The 13,297-nt window shown below is 40.6% G+C and overlaps 1 protein-coding gene across 1 annotated transcript in view; it reads right to left on the bottom strand.

The window, feature by feature from the left end:
* Positions 1-8,677: 8,677 nt before the first annotated feature.
* The window catches only part of RNASEH1 (ribonuclease H1), a gene marked incomplete in the record, with an annotated part of 36,822 nt that continues 32,202 nt past the window's right edge, over positions 8,678-13,297 (bottom strand). The window contains 2 exon segments of the mRNA XM_015823293.2: positions 8,678-9,339; positions 9,645-9,769. Coding sequence (XP_015678779.2) covers positions 9,253-9,339; positions 9,645-9,769 — 212 coding nt within the window.

Raw genomic sequence — 13,297 nt, 5'->3', positions numbered from 1 at the left:
GAAGGTGGGAGGAAAGAGAAAAGGTGACCAGGAGCAAGGTGGATGGACTCAGTTACCATGGCAAGGATGCACTTTTGGAAGACCTGAAGTGCCAGGTAAGGGACAAGGTTAGAAGCCCTTCTTCAAGGGACTGAAAACACAATGTAACAGTACAGAAAATACTTTACCCATTATGTACTCCCACCCTATTTCTGTTCTTAGCCAATCTTGAACAAAACTTGGAAATCCTTGAATCTCCACAAGGCACATTTCCGTTACAACTAGGACTTCTTAAATATGTTCAGGGAGGGAGATTCATTTTGGGGCATCCATAGTAGGAAATAAACTCTGCTTCATTCTGTGAGGCTTTCTTCTGATTGAGTTGACGCACTATATTCCCTATTCCCCAATAGTTACGTACAATAGAAGCTAAGGTCTGCAACCTTTAAGTGCTGCAGGCTTTCACAGTGAAAGCAAGGCTGGAGGCTATAAGCAGGCCAAGAGACAGAAGCCGGGTTGCTGTGATGCCAGAGGACGAGATCGGATTGCATCCCTTCGCGGAGGAGAATGGTGCATGTCAATGTTTGTGTCTGTTTGATTCCACTTCAGATAAGCAGCCAAGCAGAAAGCTTGTTTTCATCTTGGGTCTCTTTCCAGAGGAAAACTTGGGTAGCATTATCGCCTTTTCATCTAGCAGGGAAGAAATGGAGCATGTTGCCATTCTGTGTAGAACCCCAAGAATTTATTGTGCTTAAGGCTCAAGCCACAGACACACGCTTCGCCTTGAACATTAAATTCCAGACAGACACCGCTCACAGCTGGAGCCTAAGGAAACACCAAATGTTGCGTCTTCGTTGTGTTTGCTTCTTTCTCAATTATTTTTAATTTAGCTCCCCTCTTGCTCATGGAGTTCCAAGCATATGCCAAGCACAGCTTGCCACGTATCAAATGGTTTTTAGTTTGCTGGTGCATCCAAAACTGACACAGGGCAGGATCAGAAGCAATCAGCAGGATTTTTCTAAACTTGGCTGCTCTCACGAATGCCTCCAGGCCTGCATTTTCTCCAGCTCCCAGGACTGCAGGAAATGCACCTCACGAAGTGCTCCAGCAAATCAATTCTGAGTCAGATGCTGCTCTCAATACCCCCCTCAGTCCCTCTAGGCAAAACTGAAGGAATTTCTTCTAAGCTAAGCAGGCCAGTGGGCTGTCTGGAAAAGACAGATAGGCAGAGAGAAAATGAGTTCTAAAGGTGCAGGTAATGGAAGACTTTGTTAAATGGCTCAGCTCTTGCTGGAAGACGGGATTGAGTAGCTGAGCAACAGCTGTCGGCATTAGGCTATCTGATTTTTCTTCTAGTCTCGTAGCTCGAGCGATGAAAGTTAAATGGTGCAAGCAGTAAGACTTTTAGGCCAAGAGTTTTAGAAATATAAATATTATTTGAAATTTAGCTTTCACAAGATCCAGAATCTTACAGCTGTTGTGAAAATTGATGCACTTATCACGGCATCAGCTTTTGGGGTCTAAAGTCCATGATATAATGTGCCTGAGAGTTAACAGGTAAATAGGTGATTGCCAATGATGCCTATTCTCGAATAAAATGGAGACTTTGGTGGAATGAATTTCCTTCTTTTCCCCACATCTCCCATATATCTGTCCAAAAATGGCTCCAAACTATAAGGGAAATAGTTGGAACAGATACAGGTACAAGATCAAGAGAAGTAATCATTTATTTCTATTCTATATGATCAGATTTCACTTAGACTATAGGTAGTTCTGGACTTATTGGGACACAATTGAGCATCCACTGGGCGGTGGGAATTGCTGGCGAGTGCACGCACTCTCCCCCCTCTCACGCTAGCGCCGCAATGAGGGGCTAGCCGCCACGTGGGCATTAGCGGCCCATTTGTGCATGCGCGTGGAGGCTAGCATTGCCTCCTTTTCCCTCCTGGCTGCCAAATGGGAAAGATTGAGGACCTCTGTTCTAGAAGACAGAAACAATGGTCAGAGTTACAATGGAATACATTTTGCTTGGGCATCAGTAACAATTTCATACTGATAAATCCTGTACAACAATGCAACAGGCTGTCTGAAGAGGTGATGAACCCTACTTGACTCAAGGCTCAAATAGGCTGAATGGCCATCCATTGGTGATTCCAAAGAAGTGGATCCCTGTCCTGAAATTGGAATAGATTGCATTCAAAATCCATCCCTGTCCTTATACGTTGTCATTTACATGCAAATGTTTACTCCAAAATAAGTTCTATGAGAATACAATTTACTCCCAATTTGTTTTTCATTCATAGCATTAATATATAATTTATTTCAATTGCAACTTCTAGAGATGTGCACATAAAATAATAAAATATTATTCTCAAATTTACAAAAGCAATCTGACCAAGTCCACTTATTGCTTATTGCCCAGTCCCAACGGTGACAGTCCCAAATGCATTGGCTTTCCTAAATGATAACAAGATGGGCCCCAATACAACCCTTTCTTGCAGAACTTCCCATCATGTATCATTCAAAATAGGAGGAGGAAGGTGTGTTGGATATGTTCGTTCATCTTGAGTTATTTGTGACAATAATAAAGGTGGGATTACAAATAAAAAATGAGTAAATAAATTATCTGTTCTTCTATTTGTAGAAGGCACACTTAGCATCCATGCTATTAATAACTTAGCTGTAGTAGGGGCTTGACTAGATTAGTCTTGTGCAGATGATATATAAAATGTTGTAAATCCATATGCATTCCCTGCTTCTTTCATACCTGTTGTAGTTACTTATGCTTGTCCCAGGAGATACAGCCTCTCTTAGTGACTACTTCATGGGTCCTTCCATTATTGGCAGTCAACATTAGTTGTTAAAATAGACTGTGTTGGTGTTTTACAATTGATTATATTTTTCCTGCGCAAGAAAACAAGAAATCACTCAAAAATCCTTTGGTCCTTTTAAAAAATGTAAACCTTTGAATTAATACCCTAAGAATGTAAACATGCATACTCTTTTTAGCACTTTTGGGGCTCCCTTTGCTGAGTTGTTCACAGATATGGAAAGTATGCGATAACAGCAATATATATTTTTTCTTTTATTGGCAAAAGATTTTATGTATGCTAAAAAAGTGAATGCTGTCTCATCTGAAAGATTAAAGAAGCTTTGGTTCTGCTAAAACACAACATTAAAGTATGCAGACATTTTCATCCATCCATCCTGATCATAACACACTGAGTTGGAAGTGAGTCCAAATATTTATTCATTTATTTAAAAGATTTGTATAGCTGCCTATCTTAAACAACTCTGAGTGACGCACAAACAATAAAAACATTTTTTTTATTTTGATCAATAGCCAGTCAAGCATGCAATGATTCTGCCAAGCTTGGAAGTACATAAAGAATTCTTATTAAATTAGGAATAAAATAAACATGAAGTGCAAGTACTAGTTAGATCAGGGGTCTTCAAACGTAGCCCTTTTATGACTTGTAGACTTCAACTCCCAGAATTCCTCAGCCACGTGCGCTGGCTGAAAAGGGCCAGGTTTGAAGAACCCTGAGTTAGATTATACAGTGTTACTATTATACAACTAAAATTGTATAAATTGAGGGAAAATTAGCATTTGGAGTGAAGCAAAGAGGACTAAATATGGTTTTATTTGCGATCAGCATATCTTATCTATAAAACCCTGATCTTGTTCTTCTGTTTAGGGCTCCAGCATGCCAGAGGTGACACTAAAGCAACCATGCTCAAAAGGGAGTGGGTGGGGGAGGGAAGCTGTCAATGTTTACATATGAAATCCACTTCAATCTTGTTGCTAAGGCAGCAGGCTAGAAAGCAGGAAACCATGAGTTCTAGTTCTGTGGCAGGCATGAAAACTGGTTGGGTGACCTTGGACCTTGGGTGACCTTGGAAAACTGGTTGGGTCTCTCTCTCAGCCCAACTCATCTCACAGGGTTGTGGTGGTGGTGAAAATAGGAGGAAGGTGTGTTGGGTATATGTTCACCACCTTGAGCTGCATCCTGGAGGGCCAGGTGGATTTAATTTGGAAACAGAAGCCCTGGTGGTATGGATGGATCAAAGAAGGCAAATTATTGACTGAAAACTCCTCCTCTTTTAATGGTTATTAGGAATAGAAGGGGACTGAGCTTGAATCACACTGTTACATCTACCATTTGATTTATTTATTTCTCTACTTATCTGACTATCCATCTCAAAATCATTGCTTAGGGCAGTGATAGAGAGCGGGTGCCTAAACTGCAACCCAAAACCCACTTATGTATCCTCGGGTGCCGGGTGGGCGTGGCCCATTGGGTGGGTGTGGCCCTTTGGGTGGGCATGGCTTCAGTGGTAACGGCAGACTGGGCGGGACTAAAAAGTTCAATCAATCAATTCCAACTTTGCAAGATCTTTTTTTTTCTGTGAGAAGTTGAAATTGATTGATTGAACTTTGTTTTTTTTTTGCACACGGTGGCGGAGGCCTAAAGCAAAAAGGTTTTATAAAACCTAGCTGAAGGCCTAGGACTGGGGTGACGGTGCACGTGCCCGCAGAGAGGGCTCTGCGTGCCACCTGTGGCACACGTGCCATAGGTTCGCCACCACGGGCTTAGGGTTACTAACAATATTTTAAAGTAGCATGAACCATTAAAAAAAGGAAATAACACACATATAAACTCAGCTAGGGTAAAAACGATCTCACTGACAAATCAACATAAGCATTTTATGGACTCAGCCACATCTTCTGAGACCCAGACCGGTGACCTTTTGCCTTTTTGGACACCCCTCTCCCCAAAGATAAAAAGGCAGCAGAAGGAAGATTTCTAGACTAAGATAAGCAATAACATGACATGGGGCTGGATTATTTGAGAGACTGCCTCTCTCCAGGGACATCTACCCATCCCATCAGGTCCAGCAGAAGAGACTTGGAGCGAGTACAACTAGAGAGTGTCATCTGAAGGGACCCAGAAGGATGGTCTTCTGTGCTGATACACCCACCTCTAGAATATATTTCTATAGAACATCATTCCCTCGGAAGGCCAGGCTCATCCTGATCCTGCTGGCGTTCCAGAAGAATATGAAGACCTACCTGTAATGGCTCCCTTGAGTGCTGGCTCAGACGATGAGGAAGAGGTGGTTCTGGGAACATTTGAGCAGGACTATGGGGAGCACTAGGGGGATATGGAAGACTCCATGGTAGTCAGATGGTTGAGGCAAAGCAGTCCGGCAAATGTTGGGGTAATCAGGAAAGAGCAGTCAAACAGCCAGCTATGCAGTCTGGAGAAAGGGAGTGCCTGCAGCCAGTCAGCACAGACAACCAACCAGTTGCAAGGCCTGGAGAAGAGACATAACTGCAGCCGGTCAGCACAGATGATGAGTTGCCACCGCACACACATACACATCTTGATCCAAGATCACGCAGAGCTGAGCGGAAGGCGGCGCAATGAAGGTTGGCGAAGCTACTTGTGAGGAGGCAGTCTCTCCTCCTAATGAAGCACACCAGTTGGCCCCTATTTACCTCGCAGTTGGCCCCTATTTACCTCGGTGTTTGGCGGTTGTCAGAGACAGCTGTCCATAATCCAACTAATTTGGGAATACTCTTGACTCGTTGCCTTGAAATTGTGGAGATTGTGTTGCTTTTGTCATAACTTGGAACCGCTGGAGTTAGGCTGCCTTGATTCTGGCAAGGATAGCCAGGTGGCATTGGGAAGTGGCTATGGGCCAGCAAGAGTAGCCAGCAGGTGCTTAGAAGTGCAAACAGTCAGAGAATGCTATGGAATATGAGATACCTGTGACCTCATATTCTGTAGTGGGGCTCCTTGAGAGAAAAAGTGGTGGGGGCAACTTACTGGAATGACTTGCAACATCCCTGCTGGCTTTCCCATTGACTTTACATGTGGGAAGCTGGCAAGGAAGGTTGCAAATGGTGATCATGCGACTGTAGCTCACTGCAACATCGTAATCGTGAGCCAGGCACCTGGGATGCAATCATTGACCAGGGAGATGCTGCAATGCCACCACAAGTCCTCCTTATTTGCTGCCTTTGTAATTTTGAGCAATAGCTGAACTGTTCAAAACTGTATTGATAGTCCCCGTTTAACCACCATTGGGACAAGCTACTCTATACGTGACATGGTCATTAAGCGAGATCGGTGACTGGTATGTGGGTCACAATCTGAGTTCTGCTAGGGCCACTGAGCCCTTTGCCCACAGTTGTTAAAGCAAGACATCACATGACTTTGACTTGCGATTTTACAGCCAGTTCGTCCATTGATTCTGCTTGTTAGAAGCTTGCTGTGAAGTGTGTAAATGGTGATCGCGTGCGGGATGCCACAAGTCATAAAACACCCACCGGTTTTGCATACTATTTAAATCTCCACCATGTGACTTCAAGGACACTGCTCCCATTGTATGAGGACCCGTAGTAGTTACTTTTTCAGCACCATCATAACTTTGAACAATGCTACGTAAGGCAGTTGTTAAGTGAGGACTACCCGTACTGTTCTTGAATAAATGTGCTCTCCTGGTGACTGTGTTGTATAGTTTTTAAAAATAGTTTAAATTGTCTTTAACCTTGGTATTGTTGGTAGGGTTACTTTATTTTCTTGTTTGTTTTGGTAGTGTTGATGCTTCTTTGTGATTGTAAGACTCTATAACCAGAGTCATGAAGGTGAGATGAGTGGTTATAGGAATGGAATACCAACGTAACTGCAACAACCGAAGCTAGATTTCTAAATTTTTTTTTCATTATTTGCACCCTCATCTGACCAATTGTCTTGCTCAAGTTTTCAAAGTACGATGAAATGCTTATTACGCACTTGACTTTTCTCAATGTTAAGCTTGTGTGATATTAGCTGAAATAAGAACAGGGGCCAATACTGCACTCCTACCCTTTCCAGTTCCTAAGAAAATAAAGGGTATTAGGCAAGCGAGTAAAAAGAAGTGTTGTTTTGCAACTGCCTGAAAAAAATAATCCCTGCAACCTATCACAACTTACCTCCTTAAGACTAATCCATTAATGGCTGTATTTCTCCTGCTCCTAGTTTGAACCCCCCCCCCCAAACAAGCCCTATCCTCAGCAGAAGAGAAGGAACTAGGAGTGAGGGCAGCCATGCGTGAAAACATCTGTTGTAAATTCTGTACTATCCCTTCTCAGGGAGATCAGCAAATGACTTTTGGCCTTTTAAGTTCAAGGAGAGGCCCATCAGCAGAAGTACACTCTGATTGATGAAGGGGATAGGAAAGAGGTCTGGTTGTGAGAGGCCATTAATAACCTTAAGAGAATCAGTTCACCATCAAAGTCAAATTGCAAGGCATTTTACAAGAGTGTATACTGCTTCAACCTACTTCCAGTCTAGCTCTGCTCTTATTTCCATATAAAATCTGCCTATTGCTCAGTTAGCTATGTGTAACAGGTTTCTAAATTCACTTTCTAATCATTTACCCAATATTTATGTAACTAAGTGAAACCAGAAAAACGTGTCTCCGTCACTTTCCCAGATCCTTCAGAAACACGCTGAACTGTTCAGAATAAAATGGCTGTTTGCTATCACAGGGATATGGCATTTCAGCTTGTATTTTTGCACTCCTTTCAGTGCAAAATCAAGGGAATCGATCAAATTTTGACAAATCTGTCTCATAATGGGGTCTATAACTTCTTTTTAAAAGCTGTAATCTGCTAAAATGGCTCTGTGATTAAATTATATATTATATTGCCATACAGTCTACAGCATATGATGATCTGTTTTGTACAAGCACATAGAGTATAGCAACCTTGTTTTATAATCCTGGAGAATCAATACATATTTAATTTAGAAATGTTGGCTTATTAAAGCCACAAACATAAACCCAGACAAAACTCTAGAGCAGGGGTGTCAAACTACCGGTCCACGGGCCAGACACGTCACGAGGAAACCGCGCCCACCTCGTTGCCGGCAATGGGGGGAAAGTTCCAATACGTCACGCGACATCACGCGATGTCGCGAGTTTGACATGTCTGCTCTAGAGTATCTTACACCAAAAGATGGGTTATGGCTTTCAAAAGGACATGCATTCATGCAGCGATAGGCTGAAGCATTTCTCAAATTGATCATTCTCCTTCTGAAATAAATACATTTTGATGTAAATATTTTATATTTTTACATATAAGTACAAAATTTGAATCTCCCTGGGCAGATCATCAAGAGTCTCCATTATAAGAGCTTAAATATGTGCACTAATTGAAGACAGATGGGTGAAAAATGACTATTCTAGTTTTCTGGGGTGGTGTAAGGCAACTCAACTAGAGCACCAAATCTTATCTTACCTATCCCATCTCCTTAGAAGGCATAACAGGCACATGTTCCAACTCTACAGGCTATAATAATTGATCATTATACGAATAGATGCTATCTTCCTATGCAGATTGCTTCCTGTCAGAGTGTGAATGGAACAGTCTGAACTTTGTGGAGGAAAAGGATATGAGTAGAGTGAATAAGTAATAAAACACACCCAGTGTGTTTTCAGGTTCTGGACTTGGACCTATTTGATCTAAATTCAAATCCATCCTCAGTTACTGAAAATCATAGTGTGATTGGAGGCCAATCATCCCCACTTACCTCACTAAGTAGAGTTTTTGAGGGGTGGGGATGAAAAGTAGAAATGTTCATGTTAAGTCACTTTAAACTCCTTGATAAATAGTGGAATATGCATGTAAAAAAGAAAACCATAAGTAGCAAACAGGTTTATTGTGCCAGCATTATCTATTAGGTATGCCAGCACCAATGAACTTTTTATTTATATAAGTAACAAAGCAATTTGCTCCAAAAATATAAACACCTGAATATACTGTGAACATTGGTCTTACATACAAGAGTTTACACCATATTAGGTAAGGTATGATTTAGTAATTTTGATTTTGTACTGTGCTGTACTTTCCTTTCTGTACTGTATTGCAGAGAATTGTAAAATATCGTATTGTATATTTGTATAGACAACAAAATCAAGATAAACAAACCCTTAAGAACATATTGTTGTCCAAGCAAGTAGTTATTTTACATATATATATTCCCAATATGCTGTTTTACATAACTAATAAGATGCAAACATTCAACTCTTGGACACAGTTTGAGAAATAGAGGAGATGCTCTGACAACATATAGGGTACATAAAAAGCATTTACATTCTTCACCATTTAAGCCAAATATCGGTCTCATTTATTCTAAAGCATTCTAAACTCAACAAAAATTAACATGAAACAAGCTTAATCTTTATTCTTATCACTAAGTGGAGTATTTGGGGAATAAAATGCTAAAATAACGATTTTCCAGCTCCTTCTTTTGCTAATCGATCAGCTGCTTCATTTCCAGGAAAGCCAGCATGACCGGGAACATGCATCTGTTGATAATAAGAGTCCAAATTAATTACTCCATACATATAACAATGTGTGTTCTACAACTATCTGCAATATTCACTTATCTTCTTCTATGCCTTATGGTGTAGCATTCATATCACAGGATCCAAAGGAATATACTGTATAGCTTGGTACAGTACATGAACTCAGCTGCAGATTTCAAATAAATCTCTTTCCTTTGGGTTGACATGACCCATTTTACACGTTGCTATTCATCAGAGCTACGTTAATCAGCAATCTGTGGAATTTCTTTAAAACTTCAGTCAGTTTTTAGAAGAACATCACTTACCCACTGGATGTCCATGCCTTCTGAAAGCTTAGCAAGCCTTTCAAAATCTTCTCTGTTTGTTACTTCTTTTCCTGCACTGGTTTTCCAACCGTTAATCTTCCAGTTTGGGATCCAGCTTGTCACACCTATCAAAAAAGTGATTGCTACCGTAAGACTAATTTGGATGACTGCTTCAGAACCTCTGGGGCTATCTGCTGAAATTCTCCTCTGCCTCTCCATCTGAAACAATCCCACATGACTGAGCTGATCCAAGAGGCGAACCATTTGATAAACCAAGTTGCTCGGTAGATAGTCCCTAATATTGGCTCAAGCTAGTTTGTCACTGCAATCCAGACAAATCATATACATTCTACTCCATTTGTGATCTTCTATCATTTAGTTTGGGGTCAGCTGCTTCTGCGAGTCAGAACAGCACTGCTAATATCAAATCTGACATCTGGATATCTCACTGCAGTTATTCAATCCTGATTCCAAATAAAAGTTTATTCAGACAGTTTCTTTATCAACTCATCACTACCCTCTGCTTCCAAAAGCTGAAGCAATTTATTGATTTACTTGGTTACCATTAGCTACATTTTCATCACTTTTCTAAGGCTCCAGTGATGATCTGATCTTTACCCTGAGCAATTCAGCATGTCACTGAATGTCAGACCATAGCGTAGGACTGAATGAAGGCAAATTGAAACGTGATGAATCCTGACAGGTGATAATGCCTGGCAAATCTCATGCCAGGGTGGTGGTGATGGTGGGAAGTGGGGCAGGAGGCAGAGAGACAAAAGAGAAACAATAGCAGCAGCCTCCAGTCATCCCAATTCTACTGTCAACAACGTATATCTTGAGAAAAGACTATTTCATGCTTTTAACTAAATGGAAACACAAAATACACATGTATAAACCATATTTAAAGATATTGTACGATAACCCAAACCGTATCTTTAGGAAATGGCAAAAGAATATACAGGTAGTCCTCAACTTGCAACAGTTCGTTTAGTGATCATTCAAAATTACAACAGCACAGAAAAATGTGACTTAAGACAGTTCCTCACAGTTACGACCATGTTCCCGTGATCAAAATTCAGATGCTTGGCATCTGGTTCATACTTAAGACCGTTTGCTGTGTCCCAAGGTCACGTGATCCCCTTTTGCGACCTTCTGAGAAGCGAAGTCAGCGGGGGGATCCAGATTCACTTAACAACTGTGGCAAGAAAGATCGTAAAATGGGGCAAAACTCACAACAAACGTCTCACTTAACAACAGAAAGTTTGGGCTCAGCTGCGGTCACAAGTCGAGAGCTACCTGTATACAGTTGAAGATAAAAGTAAAAAAGATAAAAACTTCCTCAGGTCCAGCTTAACATCTGGTGGCTAGATGGAGAAGTCCATCAGAAGCTGTTAGGATAGAAATATAATTTTTACCTTTATCCATGCAATAAAACTTAAACTTAGGTGTAACTCCAGTCTGGAAACTATAAATCAATCAATCTCTCTGTTCTGAACTCAAGGACTAACATGAGCATGAATACTTCCAATCAAATTCTTAAATAATCTGAACTACTGCAAAAGGAATTTGGACTGTCTAAAGTTGCAAAATGGCAGTATACTCCATCAAAACCTCTTGATTTTACAATTTGGACTAAGTGCATCAGCAGCCACTGATCCCTAAATTACAAACTGCATTGAATTTGGTTTTGATTAATGGTGTTAACAACAATAAATGTTTTTTTTACAATATTAAGATAATTCAACAAAGGATTTTTTCCCCTGTAATTATTAGACACCCCAAAGAATGGTTTAAAACAATTGTCAAATCCACTGTGCTAGAAAGATAAAGGAGATGCTTGCTCATATGATATAGGCTTGTTCCATTTTGATGCAATATTCAGAAATTTAATACAGTTTTGGATACAGCAATACACTTTAAAAGCATGGGTATGTTTCTCATATATATATAAAAATTGGTATTTAACATTAACATAAACAAATAATGGAGACTAGCCAAAAACAATTAATTCTTCTTTTACAGTTCTTTTACAATATTGATATTTGTTTTCTGTTGATGAACTAGCTCTCTGATCACACAATGAAAAGACTGATTAATACTACTTTGCACGGTCAAGATTTAATGCTATATTTACATGCAGAGCCATGCACTTGCTTACAGCAATATTCAATGACCTGGGAATACTTGCATAACTATACATTTTTTTTCATCGTATTTTACTAGTATCTGCAATCTCACTTTGCTGGGGTTTTTTTGTACAGGAAGAAGCTGTGTTTAAATACATGCAAAGGAGGCCCTAGGTCTCCTTGAGGAAGCAATGCAGGTCATTAGAATCTGCTTCTCAAAAGATTGCAGGTTTTGTACATAGACCACCATCTTTGTCCAAATATAAAAAGACATACAGCAAGCGCTCTGTAAGTATGACAACACCATACAGAAAATTTCATCAAGGGCAATCAACCATAGCATATTTCATTTCAGACCCCATCTCCTTGCAGGAATATTATATATTCTTTCTTTTTGGATTTATGTTGATGTGCTTTAAAAAAAAAAGGTAAAAAAACAAGGAGCAAAATAATTTCAAACATTTTTAATTGCAGTTTTGGGAGTATCCACCAGGAAAGTAGCTAGGCCCTGATTGGATCTCCATTATACAGTTGCAAGAAAAAGTATGTGAACCCCTTGGGTTAACGCGGAGTTTTGCATGAATTGGTCATAAAATGTGCTCTGAACGTCATCTAAGTCACAACAATAGAAAAACACAGTCTGCTGAAAATAATAATACACAAACATTACATGTTGCCATGGTTTAATTGAACGTAACATGTAAACATTCACAGTGCAGGGAGGAAAAAGTATGTGAGCCCCTAGCCTAATGACGTCTCCAAGAGCTAATTGGAGCCAGGAGTGAGCCAACCTTGACTCCAATCAGTGTGATATTCGATGTGTTGCTGACAGCTGTCCTGCCCTTTAAAAACACACACCTGTTATGGGTTTACTGGTTTCAAGAAGCACTGTCTGATGTGAACCATGCCTCGCAGAAAAGAGCTCTCGGAAGACCTACGATCAAGAATTGTTGACTTGCATGAAACTGGAAAGGGTTACAAAAGTATCTCCAAAAGCCTTGATGTTCATGTGTCCATGGTAAGACAGACTGTCTACAAATGGAGAAAGTTTAGCACTGTTGCTACTCTCCCTAGGCGTGGTTGTCCTGTAAAAATGACTGCAAGAGCACAGCGCAGAATGCTTCTTGAGGTAAAGAAGAATCCTAGAGTGTCAGCCAAAGACCTACAGAAATCTCTGGCACATGCTAACATTTTTGTTGACACATCTACAATAAGGAAAACATTAAACAAGAATGGAGTACATGGGAGGACACCACGGAGGAAGCCATTGCTGTCCAAAAAACATATTGCAGCACGTTTGAAGTTTGCAAAAGAGCACCTGGATGTTTCACAGCACTACTGGCAAAATATACTGTGGACAGATGAAACCAAAATTGAGTTGTTTGGGAAAAACACACAACACTATGTGTGGAGAAAAAAAGGCACAGCACACCAACATCAAAACCTCATCCCCACTGTAAAACATGGCGGAGGGAGCATCATGGTTTGGGGCTGCTTTGCTGCCTCAGGGCCTGGACGGATTGTTGT

This window comes from Protobothrops mucrosquamatus, unplaced genomic scaffold, assembly GCF_001527695.2.
Source record: "Protobothrops mucrosquamatus isolate PMUCROS unplaced genomic scaffold, P.Mucros_1.0 scaffold1826, whole genome shotgun sequence".
Classification (NCBI taxonomy): Eukaryota; Metazoa; Chordata; class Lepidosauria; order Squamata; family Viperidae; genus Protobothrops; species Protobothrops mucrosquamatus.
The sequence above is the reverse complement of the archived record's forward strand: the minus strand, read 5'-3'. Positions and strand labels throughout refer to the sequence as shown.